Source organism: Emydura macquarii, unplaced genomic scaffold (assembly GCF_026122565.2).
Source record: "Emydura macquarii macquarii isolate MOO-44397 ecotype Brisbane River unplaced genomic scaffold, CSIRO-AGI_Emac_v2 contig_2825, whole genome shotgun sequence".
NCBI classification, from domain to species: domain Eukaryota; kingdom Metazoa; phylum Chordata; order Testudines; family Chelidae; genus Emydura; species Emydura macquarii.
Window position 1 is genome coordinate 2,138,950 of NW_027132962.1, and position 24,022 is coordinate 2,162,971.

General features: G+C 40.4%; 1 protein-coding gene across 1 annotated transcript in view; it reads left to right on the top strand.

The window, feature by feature from the left end:
• Nucleotides 1–24,022, top strand: part of DROSHA (drosha ribonuclease III) — a 94,125-nt gene that overhangs the window by 48,017 nt on the left and 22,086 nt on the right. Inside the window, exons 18-23 of the mRNA XM_067567944.1 lie at nt 120–180; nt 1,578–1,637; nt 4,512–4,611; nt 7,689–7,791; nt 20,894–20,964; nt 22,629–22,673. Coding sequence (XP_067424045.1) covers nt 120–180; nt 1,578–1,637; nt 4,512–4,611; nt 7,689–7,791; nt 20,894–20,964; nt 22,629–22,673 — 440 coding nt within the window. The remainder of the gene's footprint in view (nt 1–119; nt 181–1,577; nt 1,638–4,511; nt 4,612–7,688; nt 7,792–20,893; nt 20,965–22,628; nt 22,674–24,022) is intronic.

The window sequence follows — 24,022 nt, forward strand, 5'->3', positions numbered from 1 at the left end:
TTTTTTAAATGCAGAGTGAGATTTTTGTATGGTAATGGCAAAGTAACATTAGAAGAAATTTCTTCAGTGAAATTGGTGGTGATTTTTAATAACTTTTTCAGTATTGTTTATTTTTACAGGAATAAATACCTTGATAAATATTATGTCCCGCCTTGGGCAAGATGATCCTGCTCCTTCCAGGTAAAGAAAGTAGCTAATGCTTTGCTTATAGCATTTTACATTTTAATGTTTGCAGTTCAGTCTCTTTTTCTTGGACCTAGAAAGTTAACTAAAAATTAAAATTCAACTCTAGTTTCTTAAAAACCTTCGAGTCCTGGGGTATTTACATATTGTACTGCCCAACTATAAAACGATATTTGCAAACATAGGTCTAATGTCCATAAAAAATTAAGCCCTCCTCCCAAAGGGAAAGAAAAACAGCACTCAATAATTGTCCTTTCCCCGTATCTCATCTGATAGGATGGGAAAATCCATACTTCTCAGATCTGTTTGCCATTTTTCATCTACAAACAGAAGTTGTAATATAACTAACACTTTGCTTTTATATAGCACTTGGTGCTTGAACTTGGACCAAAGTTCTGCTTTTTAAAAAGTTAGATTAGTGATTTAATAAAGAGTAAATTGCAATAAAAGCTGTCAGACACTTGAAAAGGGACCTCTGAAAAGAAACCACCAGTATCTTAAGCCTCAATTCTGCAAATATGACATGTGGAATCAGTGGGGCTACTCCATGTGCTTACAGTTAAGCATGCATAAGTGTTTGCAGCATCTTGAGATATTCTGTAACTGTGAGACTAGTTCCCTTTCTTATTCAGCTACTATTGCCTAGCTTTCTGTTCCTTACCTATTAATATATCTTTTAATGGGGGAGGGCTTGAAAAAAAGGAAATGTTAAACAAAAAATAAAAATAAGATAGAGCACTCAGAGAAGCAATAAAATAAATGAAAGCAAGAGGACCCCAAAAGAGGAAAAGAGAGGGAATATAGCTCTTATTAGTCTGATAGAGTCTTTGAAGGTATCGTCTTCTGTTCTAGTAATTCCTCCTGCAAGCCTAAAGGGAGTCACAGAAAATGGGGCAGAAGGCACTCTTCTTTGACATTAAAGGGGCTGTGAAAAATAAAAGCACATATAGACTGCCGTGCAGGTGGTGATGCACCATTAAATCTATTGTAGAGTCATGATGTCCAGGAGGTGTTTGTGTTTATTACAGACATCTCCCAAGTAGCGCACAGAGCTAAGGTTGGCGATTTGTTTTAAATCACCTGGTGCCTGTGGCAAAGCACAAGAAGCTTAATCTCAGCATGCCTTTACTTGCTGCTAGTCAGAAATGTAGCTTACTTTCTCCCTGTTAAGCACGGATAAATAATCTATGAAGATTCAAGGACCTCTGGTATCAGTTGTTAGTTTGATAACCCACGTATTCATTGTTGAATATCAGAGAGGAAAGTATCAGAACAGGAAAGCAGCTGGATCATAATTCATTTCCCTTCCTGATCACTGAAAGAATTAAACTTTACTATACAAATAACCAAAATTCACTGTGGTTACTGACAATAAATCTCAAAACACTTTGCAGGATTAACCACAATGAACGTTTAGAATTTTTGGGAGATGCTGTGGTGGAATTTTTAACTAGGTAAGTGTGGAATTTTTCAACAAAGTTCTATATTATTTCTCATTAATCAAATGTAATCTATTTTTACCTTAACATTCAACTGTATTATGCTTTGAAATGTGTAGGTTTGGACAGGCTGTATATTTGCTGTCCTGTATCCTTGCAATGATTTTAAGAGCTGCACATCTGCGTATACTTCTTTTCAAGTCTCTTACAATGCTGGCGCTATGAAGAGTAAGATTACAAGATGAAAGGCTAGTATCTCTGTCCTGTCAAATGCTATTTGAAGTTGCTCATGACTGTTGGAGATCAACTTGTCTTGGGCCAAATACTTTAGAGCTTATAACCAATTTATAAAAAGAAGAGAGATTATTTTAGAATGTGTCATTTTGTTTCCATGCCTTCCCTTGATCTCTTCCCCTCTAATCTCAAGAGAGGTGTTTACAAGCAATATTGAATGTGTAGAATTTTTTATGGGGATTATTCTCTAAACCTCAGTCCTTAGAGGCACAGCTTGTAGTCCTTTAAGAATATATTTACATTCATGTACAAACCATTTGAAAATAATAACAAAAAACAGAATTCACAGTTCATCAAAAATCGCACCCCATTTTGTTAAGCTGAATCTTCTGAAAATAGCGAATACTAATAGAAGATTACCAAAGTACTCAAACTGGCCTTTCTGAGCCTAGTGCGCGTGGCAGCCAGCTTGGTGAGAAGTGTCATTTGTGACAAACAGCAATGTCAGCATTCAGTACGAAAGATTTGAAATCCTTTTCCAGAGCTCTTGTCTGTCCGTTTTTAATAGGGAAGTAGACAGTGTGCTTAAAGGGAGGCTTTTAAAAAAGCTCCTGGTGTTATGGATAACAAAATTGCACTTTTGTATCCATCCTCTCCTACCCAACAGCTACTTTGGATTAGGGGCTATGTGTCTATCAATATCTATTTCTTTACTTTAAAATATATATGGCCTTTTCTCTTCTAGAAGGAGAGAGGAAGCAAATTTTTTGGTAATTAAACACAGATTCTTAGTCTTATTGCTTAAAAACTACTGTTTAATAGCACACATAATCATCTGAGACTTACAAATCTGTGTATTCGTATACAGATGTACATTTCAATATACATATTGGGCTTGTCTGCAGGGAGTATCATGCTTTATGGGGTTGTGATTTCTAAAGTGCATTAATATGTTCACATGAATTGGTCTATGTAGACCCTGCTGATGCACTTTACTATAGTGCTGTTTGAAACAGTACTTCATTAAAGTGCACTCCAACGTGTGAGTGTGCTTTAGAAATCACTCTCCCATAAAGCACATTGCCCCACCATGTAGACAAGTCCTTCGTTTTCAGTGTTAAACCTCTGAGACTACAATGACATTTCTGAGAAATCCATACCACACTTATACGGCATTAAAATATACAACTTCTAGATGTATAGTTTATTACCATTCCCTAATAAAGAAGTGTTTTAGTAAGAGATCTGAAATAATCTCTCTTCCTCTCTGGAGTTATATTACATATTTGTATACACATATGAGTGTGGGTGTAAGCAGTTTTTATTGTTGACTAGCCTAAATAATTTCTTGTGATCTGCAGTTTTTTCTATCTCGCTCTTGCACCCTTTTCCAGATCATTGATGAATATGTTAAACATCAATGTATGGAACATTGTCACACCTCACTGTTAACCTTTTGTCATGTTGAAAATTGAGGTCCAGATTTTCAAAATGAACTAATGATTTTGGGTGCCTTAATTTTTGCATGACCATCTTGAGATAGCTCCGGGGCATGGAGGGGTTGATTTTACATAGAGTGCTGAGCACACACTCTCTAAAGATCCTGTCTCCTTGTAGTGTCTGAGATTGGGCACTTACAAACTAAGGCACCCAAGATCACTGGTCACTTTTGCCAGTCTTGGCTGGACCAGTCAACACCTATGTTTGTTTTCTGACTCTTAGACAATTTATAATCCATGATTGTATTTAATTTCCTTAAATTAATTCCTTAATTACCTATGAAGTACTTTATTAGAGGCTTTTTGAAAGTCCATCATGTTGTTAATTAATTTTTCACTATTTATACTGTTAATTATATTTATATTATTATATTTATAAATTATATTTATATACTGTTAATTATATTTCTCCAGATGTGTCACCTTGGTTAAAAATAGGCTAGATGATTTCACTTTTGTGTAGTCGGTTACTAGACAGTTTCACTATCATCAGGCTCTTGTGCACATTGTTACAATGTTTTATTTACAGTGGCTTCAGGAAAAGGTTTATCTTTACAAACAAACAAAAAAAACCCTATACTTTTCAGTGGAATTAAATATTGTATAAGCATTTTAAAAGAATCCTAAATCTTGGGCCAGATTTGACTTGAGGGTGTCTCCTTACAGTGTTTGCAGGTCTGGGATATAGACTTGTGAGAGATTGCCAGCTCCTACTGAGTGTTTTGCCCCAGCATTCTTTTCTTGTAGCCGGCCAACCCTCCACTGAACTCTGCTACACATTGTCACCTTCTCTGCAAGTTCCTATGTGTGTGGTGTCAGGTAGTTAAACAATGTATGCTAATTAGTAAAAAGATTATCTACACCAGTGGTTTTCAACCTGTGGTCTGCGGACCCTTGGGGGTCCACAGACTGTTTCTAAAGGGATCCGTACTTCCATTTGAAACCTTTTAGCAAATGAAAAAAGATTGAAAACCACTGATCTGCACAATATTGTTTATAAAAAAACAAGTTTTTACTTTGGCTCTGGTGAAATTCTGTTTGTTGCCCATTAGAGAACATGTTGAAGTTTCAGCATCCACAGAGTGGCACATCTTTGGTATAGACATCTAATAGCAAATGTATCAGTATTGAGACCATTTGAATTTTTTCTTTGCAGTGTCCATTTGTACTACCTGTTTCCAAGCCTAGAGGAAGGGGGGTTAGCTACATATCGCACTGCTATTGTTCAGAACCAGCATCTTGCTATGTTGGCCAAGGTATGTACAGGCATTTTTACCTCTCCTCTTTGAGTTATATAGCAGTGATGTCTGGCAGTGTGTGGATTAGTTACTGGTCTGTCTGTCCTTACATCAATACCTTTACTATATGTTTTGGATTTGGGTTTGGTCATTAGGAGCTCTCTCATTAGTTTTGAAGGTAAACTTTGAGGAAGCCACATTTGAAATCTGATGGGGGAGGTCAGGAGCAGGCATTCAGGAGAAGTGACTTCTTCAGCTAATATATGGACGTCAAGGACTTCCGTCGTTAAAGCTTCCATATATCTAACCTTTTGTTGCGCTGTCAATGCTGGTAATTGAAGAACAAATTTGCTAATTGTAGAAAGTCCTATAGTACAGCAGCATATGTGGCAAGAAAATGCAGGGAGAGACAGGTGAGAAAAACCCCTTTGATTATTTCCCAGCCTGGATGTTCACTTTTTAGGTTTGCTGTGTTCTGGCAAAGAATGATATCAGAAGGGCTTTTTGTGATAAATAAGATTATTCTATGGAAAAATACAAGAAGCTCTATGAAATTTAGCTTGTTGTTAGATTCTGTGAGTGATATGTTTTTAGGGTTTCTTTAATTTTCTGTGATATTAAGGTTGGAATATGATACAGAGACCCAGTTAAATCCATATTCATATGGTTTGGTACTCTGTTGTTCAACGCTGGTTTTGTTAACAGTGAAAATCTTACTACCTTTGATTTAAAAGAAACACACACCCTCCCTCCTGCAACAAGAACAATAATATAGCAGGCCAAGGACTTACTAAGATTATACCACCTAAAACTTAGATAGTAAATATATCACCTATGGTTTCAAAATACACTTTTTAGTCTTCTTTCTCCATAGCCAATCATTTAAAAGTGTATTATCCAGTCCAGAATTATTGTCAAAGATTTTGTACTTAACTTCCTGTCCTTGTGCTGTTCATTTCCTATCAGGAATGGAGGGGCAAGGAATAAGCACAGTAATTGTCTTCCAAAAGGCTTCTTAAAGTACACAGTGAACAAGACAATATAAATTACAGAAAAGGTTTTCAATCAAGGTTCCATTCATAAATATGTTGTTAAACTACCTGCCACTTTAACATTCTTTATCATTTAATATCCTGTGTGAAACATGTGCATATGTTCTTAAAAAACATCCATGTTCTAAATATTTTATTATTGCATTTATGGCATCTTTTGAGAAAGTTGCTTACGTATCTTATAGCATATTTTATCATTTAAATATATTTTAATTATGAAATATAAATTTACCTTATTTTCCAGGGGATGCTTTGCTTCCATTACGTAGCTTAAGGGATGATCCCTTCCCTCCCCCCCTCTTTAAATATCCCTCTACCATATTACACTACATTCAGTTTTCTTCAGTTCAAACAAGATAAGTAAGATCCCTTATATATTTTGGTTTGTAATTATCTGGAAGGGTCATGGTTGAATAATTTGAAGTAGACTTTTCTGTGTTGTGGTTTGCCCTAACTCTCTGTGAGGATCCAGTACGTGGGAATATTTCTTCTGGCTGAGCTATCCCATCCCATCTACATATAGAGTCTCCTTCTTCCACTGCTGTAACTCAGTGGGACACTTTTGATTTGCCACAGATAGGTTTATTTTGCTTGGCTGGGTGGTTTTTTTTTTGTTTTTTGGTTTTTTTTGACAGACTGTTTTAGATGCACCTCTAGGCAGCCTACCTTTCCCAAAGTCTCTACTTTAATCTAGGTATTGGTGCACTTAATTTGTTTGTATAATTTCTGGGATTCAAACTACCAATTTCAGTAGCTCCCAAATTACTTTATAATTCAGATTTAGAAAATATATCGGCAACCTACCTTGATCAAATCTAAAAGTAAAAATGTACTCCAAAAAGTAGTAAGCCATCTGGAAAAATTGGAGCTGACTCTAAAAGCAGAAAATAACCTCTAGGAAGCTTAAATTCAACGTAAAACACAAAGCTTTGATGTTGACTGTCAGAGTAGCTTGCCTCAGTGTATAAAGTGCAGTGTAATTTAAGTGATGATATCCTTTATGTTGTATGGCAAATAGGTTTTATTTATTGAAAATTCAACACATTTTAAAATTGAGATGCATTTTAGACCACACATGTCTAAAATGTTTCAGCTCTCCACTGTCTAGGGATTAAATGCACTCTAGGGAGATACAGTTGAAAATTAATGAAAAATTGGTCTGTAGAAACTTACACCAGTTTGGGGAAAACCTATTCTAATACACATTTTGCAAAATGCACAAATCTCTCTTTTTCAAAGATTCCTCTAATGGCTTTATGTCAAAAAGATAAATATGTAAAAGGAAACAAAATAACTATTACATGCATTTCCATACCAGAATGATCATATATCACATAATGCATGTGATTCAGTACCTGCGACTCTAACCGGCAAGCCTTGCTATAGATTAGCAAACAGACTGATGTGAATAGTGCAGATTTGGAAAAAAGAAAGCCAGGTGGTACTGTGGATTAACTATTTCACTGACTAGAGGCCTTTGCTACTGCCTCCTGTTGCCACAGTCGGCCTGCTTCAGGAAGGAGCTGGATTTTTATTGGATTCTGGCCACAGAGGTTTCTACTTCTCTCTAGCTTTATTCCTCTTCTATTTGGTGAAATCTTTCTCCCCAGTTTTAATTCCCCCACTTCTTCAGGGAAGAACATCATGAAATCATACAGTGACATCATCCAACCATGAGACAGGATTAGGTTCATTTTTACCCCCTTTCCTCTCATAAACTCAACCACAGTCAGTATTACCATCATTTCCTATGGCTTTCCTTCCATTCTTGGTTTTACTATTTTCCTCCATCTTGGATAAGTTGTGTCAGGAGTTCAATATCAAACTCTAATTGTTTACATATTAAACTACAATAGAATGGCCTACTTTTATATTTGAGGACTAATTATGCACCATGGATACATGGAGTGCTGCTTTTCAGTTTCCTCAAATTGAGTTGTTCCACAATAATGTATATGAATGCCCCAAAGTGCTTGTATTTTTATAATACAAATGGTTTACAGTTTCAACGCTTCTTTTCACATATTGTGTTGGCATTTGTAGAAGCTGGAACTGGATCGGTTTATGCTTTATGCTCATGGACCTGACCTTTGCCGGGAATCAGATCTACGTCATGCGATGGCCAACTGTTTTGAAGCCTTAATAGGTAAAGTACGTACACCCTGTGTGTATGTATATGCACATGTTACATATTGTATTGTCCATAATATTATTTTGAATATGCAGTAGGACTATGAAAAACATTAGTTTTCATTTTCTGGCTTCTATGCAATAAAAATGTGTAACCTTCTTAATGAAAGGTGAAATTTTTTGATTTACATATACAGTCCTGACGCCTTAGAAATCCTCCTCTTCTTGTAAGGAACTCCAGGGCACAGTCAGTCTGGCCTCGTGGTCACAGTTGAGCTGAGGTCTACACACCAGGGACGGTAGTCACTGAGCAAGAGCTGGGGTCGTGTAAGGAAGAGTCAGGCCAGGGTCAAAGACTGGAGATCAGAGGTAGTACCAGGCTGGAATCAGGAGGCAAGTGTCAAGGTCAGAGAGAGTCTGGAGTCGGAGACAGGCGAGCAAGTAAAGTCTGGCATTACAGCAGGCCAAAAGTGTGTGTGGTTGCGTAGGGTTGTCAACTTCCTAACTGCCGAAAACTGAACACCCCTCCCCCACCCCCTGCTCCCCTCTTCCCTCAAGTCCCCACACTCTGGTCCCTCCTCTCCCCGCTCCTTCTGTCGCTTGCTCCCTCCTCCCCCCCGGGATTCACCTTCCACCTGCAGAGCCGGGTTGGGAGGAACTGACGCGGGTCTGCCTGGCTGCCCAATCAGTGGGGCAGGGGCCGGTCCTTGGAGTAAGGGAATGGGGTGGAGAGAGGTGGGGTTTGGTCCCCGTAATGAGGGGTCAGGGCTGGGGCAGTCAGGGTAGGGGGAAGGGTCGATCCCTGGAGCAAAGGCCGGGGTGGAGAGGGGTTGGTCCCCATAGCAAGGGGCCATGATCGGGACAATTGGGGCAGCAGTGGGGGCAGACAGGATGTCGGCGGGGGCGGCGGTACCTACCTTTTGCAGTCTGGAAGCCAGTCACTGCTCTCCTCTCAGCAGCTGAGCAGAGAAAAGCTCCTGCAGGCTCCAACAGCACTTGCTGCTTTTCCCACGCCCCACTGGCAGAGGCCAGTTACTGAAAGTAACCGGACTTTTAGCATGCTGACCGGACACTGCCATGTTCCCTTTTCGACTGGACATTCTGGTAAAAAAACAGACATCTGGCAACCCTATTGCTCAGACGACTTCCTGGGCCAACCCCTGGGGTTCAATAGAGTGCTTGGCCAATGAGAGGGATGCAGGGTACCATTATTCTGGGTTTCTTGGGTGGAATTTCTCCTACTCTTCTGTGCCTCTGCATGGCCTCCTGGTGAGACTGTGGGAACATCAGCTGTCCCAGGTTCTTCAGACCCAGGTTCTAGTTCCTAGATCCTTACACTTCTGCATAGAACACAGTTTGGTACTGAGTGCCATATGAATTCCACTGAGTAATATTGGGCTTCTGTAAAGAGACAGGCATATGGAAGTTCAGGGCTTCAAAATGAAGTTGCACGAACCTACAATCTGTAGAGTCCTCTCACAGTGAAATCAAAGTTTTCACAGAATAACTTAACTATAAAAGGAAGTTTAGTAGAACTGCAGTTTTGCTTCCTCCTCTACTCTCCAGTGAGCATGTCTCTCTAGACTGTTCCTAATCCAGATCGTTTACCTGTAGTGACTGCTATCCAGATTTTGCAGACACTTTGAACCAAGTTAGACACGTTTTCCCTTGCCTGCTAATTTGCTTCCTGAGACTTGGATAAACCAGCACAGACATCTGCCAAGACGATTTTGGAGTTTGTTTGGGTTGGTTGTTTTTTTGTTCTTGGTTTTTTTTTCTTCAAAGAGAAACCTTGACAATTCAGCAAGGCCAGTATAGGAAAGTATAGCATGCTACCAAAGTTCTTCCAGCTGAGAGGAACCAGCATCAAGTCAGCTATTCTATGACTGATGGCGCTGGGTAACAAGTATCAGAGAAAAAAGAAAACCCCCACAGCGTCATCTCCTGTTATCAACCAAAGCACAGAAAACAGGTTGGCAGGCAAAAGAAAATTGGTGTGCGTTGTATCCCAAGTTATAGGCAGGCTTTACTGTACATTGTGTTTTTTTTTTTAATAAATCTTTTTTTCTGGACTACAAATAAACAAAATATGAATTTAAATACATTGATACATATATACATGCACATTTATATATGCACTCATATATACACACATATGCATGCACATGCACACACACACACACACTAAAATAAAATCCAACTGTTCAGATGTATACACGACAATCGGAAATTCAAATGTTTGAAGTAGAATAATAAAGTTTAACTTATCTGTAAATGGTAGTAACATATTTCTCATGCAGAAAAGACATTGAATACACAAAAATAAAATGATCAAGCTGTGAAGTAAAATGAAATTTCTGGGGGTGAACTCCACAATAATAATTTCATACAGTAACTGGGGACATTACAGAAATGGGTTATGCTGCCCACAGTGCTGTGTTGCTAAGATTTGAGAGGGAGTTGTCATATTATGAGATTAGTATCCCTGTCCTTTCTGGTATCACCAAAGGAATTTACCCAAATTAGACTTTAATCTGGCAATTATTTTTGTATCTTCTATAATATAAATTAATGCTTTATGGGAAGTAATTTGAGTTAAATCCTTGTACTGTGCCAGTCCTGAAGGTGTAGGATTTGGGTCCTTTTTGTGCAGTAATAATATTTTTTCCACAAGATAAGACTATAGAAAGGTATTTAAAAAAAAAAAAAAAAAAAAACCCTAAAAACAACACCTTCCTCTCCTTCCCCCTCCTCCCTACTTCCTTGTGGCTGTTGGATAACAGTGTATTTTTAAGAGACCCTACATTGATTTCCAGTTTAATACGTCATTATTGTTTGGCCAACAAATCCTCCTTTCACTCTTCAATTTAATATGTTTAGCTTAAGCTTGCTGGCACTGAGGGGTTAATTTGAACTAACTATCATGTTCTGAAGGTGTTGTCAACGTACTGATTGTTGTCTTGCTTGTATCATACCTGGTCAGTGTTGACAAGGATCCCAGTAGGAGAGATTCATACGTGAAATAGAATAAAATAAAGAAAGTAAACAGTTTGAAGCTCTGTCTGTGTTAGAAAAATGTACCCTGGTATAACTATCTCAGTGTAGTTACGTTGGTGCAACCTTTAATATACACATGCTTCACTGGTGTAACTGTAATGACGTCCTGCAGGGGTCATATGTGGGGACTGGACCTGCATCTTCTGGATCTAAAAGCATAAGTCTCTACTGTTTGATCTAGAAGGATACCGGGTGGCCGAGGGGGAAAAACCCCAAGAAAAACTCCAAGCAGCTGGATCTCTTTGGCAGAAAGATTCATTTCACCCGGGGGGCTCCAGCTTTGTGTTGCGAACCAGCAAGCAATCTTGAGCCGCTATAACTTCAACTCATGGGACACCATATTTAAGTTCAAGGAGCTACTCCCAGCTGACTCCAGACCAGAGTTTGCAGAGGTCATATAGGAGGGCACGGTAGTGGCAAGGACCTCACTGCAGGCCACCCTGGATGTGGTGGACTCGGCCATCCAAACAATGTCATCTGCAACTGCTGTGAGGAGGAGTTCATGGCTGCAGGTGTCGGACCTCCCTCCAGAGATCCAACAAACAATACAGAACTTCCCCTTTGAAGGCTTGCAAACAGACGCCAAGCTCCACAGCCTGAAAGATTCTAGGGCAACCTTTAAATCCTTGGGCCTTCATACACCAGCTCCTCAGAGAAAGCACTTTAAGGACCAACCTCCTCCATGATTTTATCCTGTGCAGCCTAGACAGGACTACTCTAGGAAGCAGGGCAGGAATAACAGGCGTAGGACACCTCAGCCCCCATCCAACCAAGGCCTGGATTCAACAAGGCAGTCCTTCAGCCCCAAGCAACCATTTTGAGGGTGCACCTGAAGGCAACACACCAGGCCAGATCTCAGATCTTTACCCCTTGTTTTTTGTACCGTCTATCCCATTTCTATCGGGCTTGGACCCAGATAACCTCAGACCAATGGGTACTACGCATGGAAGAACTAGTATATTCTCTCCAGTTCTGTTCCTCCCCACTGTCCCATTCCCCATCTCTGTCCCTCTTCAGGGACCCCTCTCATGAGCAACTTCTTATACAGGAGGTTCAAGCACTCCGAAGGGCAGGAGTGTGGAGGAGGTTCCTGAGGAGGAACCTATTCCACTGTTCCACCAGAGGAACCACCTCCACCTGAGGTGGAGGTTCCTCAGGAGTTAAGGGAAAAGGGGTTCTGCTCCATATATTTCCTAATCCCAAAGGTCAAGGGAGGTGTCAGACCCATTCTTGACCTGCAAAAGCTCAACAGGTTCATGAAGAAAGTAGCCATCATCATTCCTTCCCTGGATCCAGGGGACTAATATGCCTCCCTTGACTTGAAGGATGCGTACTCACATATATATGGCTTGTTTCCATATGGCTACGACTAGCTTGTCAATGGCTGGTTTAGGGCACAGGTAGAGACTCATGTGACTCCTATATTGTCGACATTTGGCAGACTGGGCCTACTGCTGAACATCCCCAAGTCAACCCTATCCCCCACCCAGAGGATAGATTTTTTTTAGGAGCTACCTTAGACTCCACACAGACCAGGGCACTCCTACTGGAGTCTTGCTTCCAGACTATTTACTCCATCGTAGGTGCTTCAGGTGCTTCCCTACCACAATGGTATGGAGCTGCTTGAAGCTGCTGGGTCACATGGTGCATGCATATACATGGTTCAGTATGCGAGGCTGTGGCTCAGACCTCTCCAGGCGTGGCTGGCATTGACATCCCAAACAAAGACAAACTGAACAAGATAGTTTTGCTTCCCCCCTCAATTCTCTCCTTTGATTGCTCAACCCTCAATCGATATGCGTGCGAATGCCCTTCTCCAGGCCCCAGCCCTTGATTTCTCTGGTCATGGATGCATTGGTGTTAGGGTGGGGAATGCATTTAGGGACCCTCAGGACTCAAGGCCTCTGGTCACAGACAGAGCTCTCGCTTCACATCAATGTCAGAGAGCTGAAAGCAGTTTGCTTGGCCTGCCAAGCCTTCCAGTCCTATCTAGAAGGCAGATGTGTATCAATCATGGCGGGCAACACAACAGCAATGTTTTATATAAACAGACAGGTGGAGCATGCTCCTCTCTCCTATGCCACGAAACCCTCTAGTTGTGGGATTTCTATATAGCACACTCCATACACCTAGATGCATCTTACCTGCCAGGATCACAGAATGAGCTGGCGGATCACCTCAGCAGGTCCTTCTGCAACCATGAGAGGTCTATTTGCCTTGACATCATGAACAGCATCTTCTGACGGCAGGGAGTTCCCCAAGTAGATCTGTTTGCGGCAAGACTCAACAGGAAGTATCGGCAATTTTGCTCATTCCTGAAGCACGGCCCAGGCTCGATTGCGGATGCTTTCCTCCTGCCGTGGGTAGACCATCTGCTCTATGCATTTCTGTCCTTTACACTCATTCACAAGGTCCTGCTGAAGATCAAGAGGAAAAGAGCATCCATCATACTGATAGCTGCAGCCTGACCCCAACAACAATGGTACACAATGCTACTAGAACTGTCGGTGGCTGCTCCAATCGCCCTACCGTTGGTACCAGACCTGATCACTCAGGACCATGGCCGCCTCCAGCATCCCAGCCTAGAGTCCTTCCACCTCACAGCGTGGAAGCTTCATGGCTAAACCCCATAGTGTCGACACGCTCAGAGTCTGTTAGAGTGGTCCTCCTCAGCAGCAGGAAACTATCCACAGGGACTACATACTTAGCCAAATGAAAGGGATTTTTGATTTGGATAATGCAGTAGGACACCTCTCCAATGCATGCATCAATACCAGCCATCTTAGACTATCTGTTGCACTTGAAGAAGCTAGGTTTGGCGGTGTCATCCCTAAAAGTTCACCTAGTGGTGATCTCTGCATTCCATCCCAGGGTGGATGGTCGATCAGTCTTTGCTAATCTGATGGTGACCCATTTTCTCAAGGGTTTGGACAGGTTATACTCTCAAGTCTGCTTTTCAGTACTGACTTGGGACCTCAACATGGTGCTCTCCAGGCTGATTGGACCCGCCTTTGAGCCCTTAGCAACATGCTTGCTTCTCCACCTCTTGTAGAAGGTGGCATTCCTGGTCGCAACAACCTCAGCTAGAAGGGTGACTGAGCTCAAGGCCCTGACATCTGAACCCCCTTACACAGTATTCCATAAGGACAGGGTCCAGTTATGACATCATCTGGTCTTCCTCCACGAAGTGATATCCCAGTTCCATACAAGCCAGGACATTTTCCTTATAGTGTTCTTCTGGGATGCAGCCTTCATTCTCTACATGTCAGATGGGCTCTGGTGTTCTACGTCGAGAGGATGTCACGGTAGCGGATAGGATGAAGGGTATCCTGGTGTGGTGCCAGATGATTTCATCGTGGATCACATCCTGCATACCAGCCCTGGTATTGATAGCATACTCCATGAGGTCACAGGCCTCCTCAGGAACGTTCCTGGTGCATTTTCCTACACTGGAGATTTGCAGTACCGCAGTGTGATCATCGATCCACACGTTCACCTTGCATTATGCCATCACCCAACAGGCCAGGGACGATGCAACATTTGGCAGAACAGTGCTTCAGTCAGCGATTCCGTAAGCTCTGACCGCTCATCCTATGATCAACGTGAGAGTCACATATTTGGAATCAACATGAGCAAGCACTTGAAGAAGAAAAAACGGTTATATATCTTTTTAAAATGTTGTTCTTCGAGATGTCTTGCTCATGTCCATTCCAAGACCCATCCGCCTTCCCCTGTGTCAGAGCCAGCTGGAAAGAAGGAACCGAATAGGCGGCGGGGCCCTATATACGGCACCATAGAGGTGCAACTCCAGGGGACACACTTGCTGACCCAAAGGGTATTGCTAGGAAAAAAAAGTTCTGATGACTGTGTAGGTCACACACACACACACATCTGCTTTGAATGGACATGAGCAACGCATCTCAAAGAACAACAGTTATGAAAGGTAGATAACGATTTTTTTTTTTTTTTGGTACCAGTTGAACTATTTTGCTTAGGGAGGTGATTTTCTTTTACTGAAATACTCTAAAATACTGCAATCCTTAGTATGGATGTAGTTATACTCATTTAAAGGTGTGTTATACTGATATAATTTATTCCCTTCCTGTCTGGGAGAAGCTATCCTTGTTTAAAGCAGCTTTATACCAGTATAACTGGATCCACACTAAAAGGTTTGTACTGTTCTGGCCATATTGGCATGGTTAAAGTGGTACAACTTTCTAGCATAAACAACCACCAGGTGTAAGCCCTACTCTGTATCAGTGCAGCATGTCTCCCTTAGGGGTTTTCACTGGTGTAACTACATTGATTTAGTTACACCAGTGCAAATGTAGGGATTTGACAAATTTAGGGATGAATGTAGTTGGTAATTTCCCCGGTGCATGCAGGGCCTACGTACTGGAGGAGCAAGACATTTTTGTTAAACTGTGTCAAGTTAAACTAAATTTCAACTGTTTTTGGGATGCGGGGGGGAAGAGGGGGAAAATGTATTGGCTTTTGCTTCAGCCCTGTCAGTCCCGGTTTTTAACGCATTACTTAGGCTCCTCATGCATTTCGTCCTGCCTTGAAAAATATATAGTAGCTTACTTAGATGTCAACAGCTATATGGGTTCTGCCTTGGGCCATATTGCATTTCATTTGATCAAGTTGTCCTTTTAACTCTGCTTTTCATGAGTGCTTTGATCTTTAATTTAAAAATAAAAAAAGAAACAGGAGAATGAGAAATGGATTTGTGTCTTGTGCTTAGCTTACGTGTTTCAGCCCACTAAGAGATTTTTATTATTGTTGCTGCTGTTATTATTGGTGGGGACTTTGATTTGCTAAGAAAACAGACCTACTGTTTGGCCACAAGTGCAGCTATGCAGGAAGCTACACATTGAGTAAGCTTTTATTAGACCCATATCTAAAAACTGGGAGGCCGGAGGGAGGCAATTAAAATAATATATATTAGGGGCCTGGGGCGCCACCTTCAGGAAATTTAAAGGTGCATTTTAGAAAATTTTAAAACAAAATATGATAGTCAAAAATATAAATAGCAGTCTGGTACCTACTTGGAATTTTACACTAGCATAATGTGCTTCTGGCCAGCTGTTCTACAAACAACACAAACTGTTGTTCCAAAGACTAGTGACCCATTCAGACCATCAATATTTAAAAAAAAAAAAACCAAAAAGCCAAGGGAAAATATCTTCTCCCCATATGCTGGATTATTGACTCCCTGGTTCCACCTTCTCCCCACAACCAGCTTTCCTAAATTCCTTTTCTCCTGCACAGTTGTGTCTGCTACACTGGTTTTAGGATTTCAAAGGCTTCTTTGGAAAGAGGCATGGAACAAAGTGTCAATAGTTTAAACATGTAAAATGTCTGCGTAAACCTATATGAAAACATGTAACCAGCTGGCATCAGTATGTGCAAAAGCCACATAAAAGGCTGCTTAGAAGGCTAGTAGAAGGCTAGTAGAAAGACATGATTGAGACAAAAAGTCTGCTGCGATTGGGACTAGAAGTGCAGGATAGAAACTGGGACTGGCTTGGCAAGAAGAGTGAGCCTGGGAAGCTGGGATGGGGAGGAGGAGGTTGTGACTAGTTGGGTATCGAGTCTGGAATTGGGAGCTGATGGGGAAACGAGGGGGAGGGGGACGGATGGAACGGTAGCCAGTTGACTGGGTGGGGAACACTGAGATCAAACAAGGAGCTGGGAAAACATACTACAGCTATCAGTTACTCCATCAGTTCAAGTGGCAGAGTTCTGTGCAGTGGATATAAAGGATCCAACCCTGCTGATGACCAGTGTAGGTGTCAATATGATGCCACATGATGGAATTCCTCTTTTGCTTTTTTCAGTTTCTTTTTGAAAACCTGGGAAATATCACACAAAAACATTAAAAGAACATTACGAAGATTGCAAAGTCAAGCCCTCAAAAGTTAACTTTGGCATTTCCTAATATCATTAAAGCCTATATGGATATGCTCAAAGGTCCCAGTTCAGGGTTGCCCAGGCAACCTTAATTCTGGCATTTCCTAACATTTGCATTCTTTACTTTGCAACCTGAATAATGTTCTTTAAACATAGTTTTTTGTGTGCAGTATATAATTATTTATGTAAAGGTAAAATATTAGATGATATGAATCCACCAAGTTGTATGCTACCCACCCTAAGTAATTGCATGGCTTTATTACTGTGACTCCTCCCTCCTTCCACCTCACCCCATGTTGTTTTACACTCACTTGGTTCATGTTCATATAAATTAGAAGTGTATGTTCTTTGATGAAGGATGTGTGCAGTTTCTTGGGTGGTTGTATACCACTCGGTACAGTGGGGACACCATTCTTGTTAGGGCTCTTGGGAGCCACCATAACATAAATTGCTATCAATATTGTAGTACAATAGTGTAGTAGTACTATTAGTTTATTATTTTCCTATAATCTGGGTGCATTATTACGCAGTCATATTTTCGTAATATTGCTACTTCTCTTCGAAGGGATGGTAAGATAGGTATGTGTGAGGACAAGAATCTAGACTGTTGTTGACTTCAGCAATCCTGTGACAATTCTCATAAGTGTTCAACTGCACATTGATAGGTTTTGTATGTACCTTTAACTGCCCATACTGGCACACACTATTCAGCTGCTGAGAAGATGATGACCAAGGTGGCTTTCCATGAGGCCTGAGTGTCTGTGCCCCAAATGATCCCAGCTAGTTTGTGAATTTTATTGCTCCTGCTTTTATCTTGGCAGTGGTCTTTGTCAGATGTTGGCAGTATGTGAGACTATGACCCAGAATCACTCCCAAGATATTTCAGGAAATATTTGAGCTTGAGTTTGGTGTTGCATAGTTGACAATGAGGTGCTTCTTTTCATGTTGGTTGTTGAGGTGGAAAAATGAACACAGATGTTTTTCCAAGGGTTTGGTCTGAGTCACCATAACCAATAGCACTCCTCTAGCTTTTTCAGATTTGGGAGGATGTGTTCCAGCTTGGTGGAAGTGCATGGCATGATCCATATATTCAAGTTTCCATGACTGAGTGTGACATACCAGGGTTCAATCCAGAGCAATGAGTAGCTATGTCACCCCTGCCTGTAACCTGAGTTGCCCTTTACAATGCCTTGTTACTGTAGCCTCCTACCTGGACTCCTCACAAACAGCCACCAGCATGTAAGTCACTCCCAACTATGTCTGTGTGTGCTTTAGCCAGCCAGCCACACCTTGGCTCTTATCAGCCTTTATAATTACCACAGGGGACCCCCAACACACTCCTGGTCTTAGATTTTCCCCCAGAAACATATGTTTTCTACTGTCCAGCCCTCTCCCAGACAGTACAAATATATTAAGTTCACTATTCCTTTAAGGGAATAATATGCTCACATCTTGTTACCCCAAATGGAGTTACCCAGACACTTCAGATTGAACATACTGAGTTAGATAAAAGAATAAAAGAAGTTTATTAACTACAAAGAGAGATTTTTTAAGTGAGTACAAGTAATGAGGCATCAAAGTCAGAAATGGTTACAAGAAAATAAAGATAAAACACTTACTGGTGCCTAACTTAAACTACATTAGATTTAAAGCACAGTTTTCTCACCACATGTTTTCAGCAGTCTTACTAACCAAACCCTTTAGGTCAGGAATCCTCTCCGAGCCCGACGGCAGCTTCCTTTGTCTCTTCAGGTGCAGTCAATGTTATGGGCAGAACAAGAGAAAGAGATGTCATGGTGTGTCTGCTTCTTGTTTTTTATAATCCTGTTACCCCTCCCCCCTTTTGAGAAGCATTTTCAGCTGGCAGCAAGGTGACAGGCAGTCTGTGTGGAAGAAAACTCCATGCTGTTTCTTTGCTAAAATGTAGATATTTTTTTTTGCCCCTGCCCCCTCTCCTGCCAAAGAATGGCCACTTAGACCGTTACCTGATATCAGCCTTGTTTACATCTGTCTGAGGCTTCAGATAACCCTTTGTTTCTGAGGAATTGGTTTGGCCATTCCCCTGGAAAACATACTTTTAGTCATGATTTTGAACCCAGACTTGCACATCTGCGAAGATCTCCAAACTCCCCGGTCCAGAGACCCTTTCTGGTTTGTGACCCAAGTTCTTAAAACCTCGGGACTCACCAAAAGACAAGTGGCAGAGGCTGTGGGACAATATTGTAGTCAAGAATCAAGACCTGATTATGGATCCTACAGACCAACAGTAAGCCTGGGCATAAGAAACTTGACATATATAACTTGCTTCATTTCTTAGTGGGCATAATTGAGAAGGTAAATGAATCAGTAGACTAGATACATGAAATCTGTACTACATGGGATATTGGGGAACATCCTGGCGCCCCTTGTCAGCTACTGACCTCACTAGGCAGGACGTCAGTAGTTCAGACCTCTGGCCAAAATACACAGTCAATATGCATGAATGGATCCCTTCTGAGGTAACAAAGGTCCAACAAGGACTATTGCTGTGCCTAAAGTGTCTTCAGCTCTGTCTCTGGGCTCAGTTCTCAGCCCTGTCTGCACTAATTTTAAGTCCTTCCCTGCCCTGTGATAGAGCAATGCCCCTAGGACTTTCTGCCTGGAGACTCTTTGACTTCACATATTCTCACTGCCCTAGCTCTCCAGCCACATTGTCGTTCAAGTTCAGTCCTCTTCCATGAGAGTAACCGAGAGTTCACCAAATAATCTGTCTGTCCTTACTAGAGTCTTCAGTCCTGTCCCTGAGCCCTTTAAATTCCAGCCCTTTGCTTGGGCTTCTAAACATGCCTTATCCTCTTCTCAGGGCTTAGAACACAAGAACGGCCATACTGGGTCAGATCAAGGGTCCATCTAGCTCAATATCCTGTCTTCTGACAGTAGCCAGTGCTTAGGCCACTTCCCCAGGGGCTGGTGCGGCAACTCGGGCCCATCCACTACTCCAGGTCCCTGCCCAAGGACCTTATGAACAGCAGTCACACACTGCTCCCTTTACTCCTTCAATTAGCTGTTACTGTTTTCCCTGAACTTTTTCCCACTGTCTCTTTCCTTTCACCTATTACCTTAGAGTTAAAGTTCTCAGATCTGCTCTCTCTCCTTGCAGAAAGCAAACTCAACTTCTAGTTATCTCTGAGGCTCCTGTGGCCAAAGTGGAGCACTCTTCCTTGCTGCTCAGGTCTCAGCCAAGAATTGACCTGCTAAGTCCCGGCAGCTCCTTTTAATGGAGCCTTTTAATTCTCTAGGAAGATCTGGAGGACCCACCTTCGCTGCTTTTCTCCTGGGGCAGGGTGTAGTCGGGCCATGGGTCTCAAAGAGGGGTCCATGAAGGGCCGGCCATGCACACCTGCTACATGATACAAAAGAAGAAAGATTCCCCTATGATCCCATATCAAAAGGTTTGCTTCCATTTAAAACTACTAAAGGAACCAAAATATCAGTTAAACTTCATTCCTATATAAAATTGCCACAAGGTCCTAGCAATACCAATATTCAGAACAATGACATAAGTAATTCTATTTAAAAAACAGCAATATTCAATACATTATTCCAAATAAAAAAACCCAAATCCCAATTTGGGGGGAAATGTATATTATTGGGGTGGGGGGGAGTATTGATGGGTTTGGAATGTTGGGAGTAATTCTGGCAAAGATTTATACGCAATATATGAGAATGTAAAAGGGGCAAAATAAATGCCAATAATTTCCTGGCTGCTGTAAGTTATTTCTTGGTTATAAATTAATATCAGGTGTGTGAGAGAATTTTAAGCACCCGATTACTTGAAAACACTTATGAAAACAGACTTACTTCTAGTGTAATGCTTTTAAAGTTCATTGTTCTGGTATATCACTTTGTATCATTGATGTAACATGGTAGAATTGCTTGGTTTTTCTCTTGTTTTACCTGCTCATTTTTATGAAAAAGCTTGATACTCTTCACATTTCTCAGAAAAATTTCATTATGCATTTTAATTAGAGAGAGAGAGAGAAACTGGTGATTTGGCTTACCTCGATTGCTGTTTTCTCTTTTAGGCAGGGATCTGTAATATCTCTATTTTGTACTTTTCTGAATACTACTGCATTTTTACCCTATGATATGTTGTTCCTTCCACATAGGAGCTGTTTACCTCGAGGGAAGCCTAGAAGAAGCCAAACAATTATTTGGACGTTTGCTCTTTAATGACAAGGTATCTTTTCCCGTTGGCTGAATTACTTTTAAAAAACTTTTTGTTCATTTTCATGTTAATTTTGGTGGTTTAATTAAAACCATAATTTTTATATTTGGCAGTTGGAATAGAATATACTACATCTAGGGTTTTTTAGTTCAAAGGTAATGAAAACAGCTTTTTATGATACTGAGATGTACTAGTCCTGTTGGAAACAGAGTAACTTATGAATTTGATTCTGTTTGCTCACTGGCTTATATCAGGAAAAGCAAATAATGCATGAATCTTGTAGAACTCCATTTCAACAGTTATTACAAATGATAGAGGGTTCGTTCTATGGATTTGAGGGTTCCAATTTAGCTGCTAATCCTTTTAGATTCAATATGTTCTAAATTATTGAATTTCTGGTTTTTTATCAGTTTTTTTTTAAATTAAGAAATTACATTTAAAAAAAAACCTACATAAAAAGTACATTGTTTGCAATTCACAGGCAGCCCTAATTCTGACATTTCCTAATTTTTGAGTGCTTGGCCTTGCAACTTTAACATTCTTTTAATGTAGGGTTTTGCTTTGTTTTTTATGTAAAGAGTAAATAAAATAGGAAATACATGATATATATAGAACAAAGGTTTTAACAGCATAAGTGTAGGATGGTCTTTTTATCCATGAGTGGTGCAGACCTAAATGAGTTATGCAAGTCATGGCAAATGAATTCTGATAAAAATTTTATACCACATTATACCATTAAAATATATATATATATTGGAACTATTTTTTGTAGACCTGCAAGTGTTAAAACTAGGTGTTTCAACCACCATCAGTCCAACCACACAGTTAAGATCTGTTCCATATTTGCTAAGTTAGAAGGCCAGTGAGGATTGATGTTTGCTGATATTTATTTGTTAATTTATGTTTTTAAGATGCTTTATTTAGAACCATGGAGTTGTACACATCACTAGCCTATGTAACAACACATTCTTATTACCATTATCCTCTTCCTCCTTCCCATTGTTTGGCACACACACTTTTGCCTTTTGTGAAGATCACTTGTATAAGCCCTTTGGAGTAGGGACTTGGTCATCTTACATATTCAAAAAGTACTTAGTATTTGGGTGACAGGGCATTTATGGTCCTAGTGCATATAAATTATAGTTATATTACTGAAGAGAGCACCAACACAATGGTCAGGAAATCAATTAAATTATATTTTTTTTTCTTTTAAGTCTCAGAGTTTTTGGAATGACAAACAATATTTATGAGAAATTAAAGTATTTTGTAGCATATTGTATCTCAGTGTTTATATGCTTCAGAATATTGTAATGAAAGAAGCCTACATGACTTACAGTTTTAGTCTTGGCTTTGGGTCACATTTAAACTAGCCGGTGAGAAGGCGATGGGAAATAAAGTTAGATCATTAGCATAAACAAATATTTTTTACTTTTGTTTTTTAAACAGTTTTTATTAGGTTCAAGGATTTTCGACACAAGCTAGTTGGGAGAACTACAGACAGTTTGAGTAGTGAATACACTATTTTAAAAATGAGATTGCCAGCACTATTGAATTTGCAGTAAGCAGAGTCAGCATCTGAAATAGTTCAGTATTTCAAGTAATGACATCTTATTTAGTACCGTGGAATTTGTGAAATGTCTCCCTTGAGCACTAAAAGCATCTCTCAATGTTTGCAGGAGCTACAGGAAGTATGGCTTAATTATCCATTACACCCACTTCAGGTAAGTGTGCCTCTATCTATCATAAATTTCATAGCACTATTTTATTTCTAAGGATGCTTTTCAGTGTCATTCAGCTGTGGAGACATCTTGGAAAATTTACTATCAAATAGCCATATTTGCCTTTGTGAATTTTTGTAAATAACTAGTTTCCGCTCCATGAAGGGATAGTCATGTTCCCTCCACCGGCTTGTGTTTAATATATGAGTGGACTTGTAGCAAAATAAATCTAATGAGAAGTAACTTTGTCTTCTTCCTATGTATCTATTGTACCTAGAAAACCTGGTACAATAAACAGTCTATATGTATATTTTATTGATCTGAATATTTGGATCCTGATTTACTCGTGGGAAGTCAAGGGGTTTGAATCAAATTGCTTAAAAACATATTGATAGTTTTTTGCTACAACATAGCATGGTTATTTTTAACAGTGATTCCAATAACTTTAATATTAAGTGGACACTTAAAAGGTTGGCAAGTCTGAAATGTAATCAGTCTCTTTTCTCATCTGTTTAGGAAGACCATGAGTGATTAAGATACTAGCCTAGAATGTGGGAGAGCAAGGTTCAAGTCCCTGCTCTACCACAGTCTTCTTGTGTGACCTTAGGCAAGTCACTTAAGCTTTCTGTGCCTCAGTTCTCCATCTGTAAAATAGCACCGTCCTACCTCAAAGAGGTGTTGTGATGATAAATATATTAAAAATTGTTAGGTGGTCAATACTATGGTGATACAAGCCATATACAAATCAAGGAAAAACATTGATTTTGGTTCAGGGTAACTGTATCTGTATTCCACCTTCATGGTTCACCAAGGGCATCCACTGTAGGCTCCCATAACCTCTCTTGTTTGGCTCCTGTCACCTCTCCACTGTAGACTTCTCAGCCATCACCTCTTTTGGTAGAGATCTTTGTTTCTCTCCCTCCTTAGCAGGATTTTTCCAGACTGCAAAGTTCCCTGTCTGCAGTATGATATTCCCAGCAAGTTACACTGTGCTTTGCCTTCTCTCTAGAGGCTATGAAAAGCATAATGATCTGCAGTTATTAGTTACCCCACAGCTCTTCATAAGCAAGCATATTCATTCTTTCTTAAGATGAAAGTGTTACAGGGAAAACATTAAAAACAATAAAAGCACCTGCATGCATGTTTAACAGCTTGCCAGAGATCACCTCAACTCCAACCTTGGGCTCTGGTAGGTGTCAGTCCTTCAAATCCCACAACTGAGTTTTCCCCATAGTCAATGGAAACAGATTTCAGTTCCAGCCTTCCAAGGTGGTGGTGCAAGCTCCTGAGAGAATCCTTCCTCTTTCTGATGGTGGTGTGTGTGGGTTTTTTTTTAACTTCTCTCTCTGGTG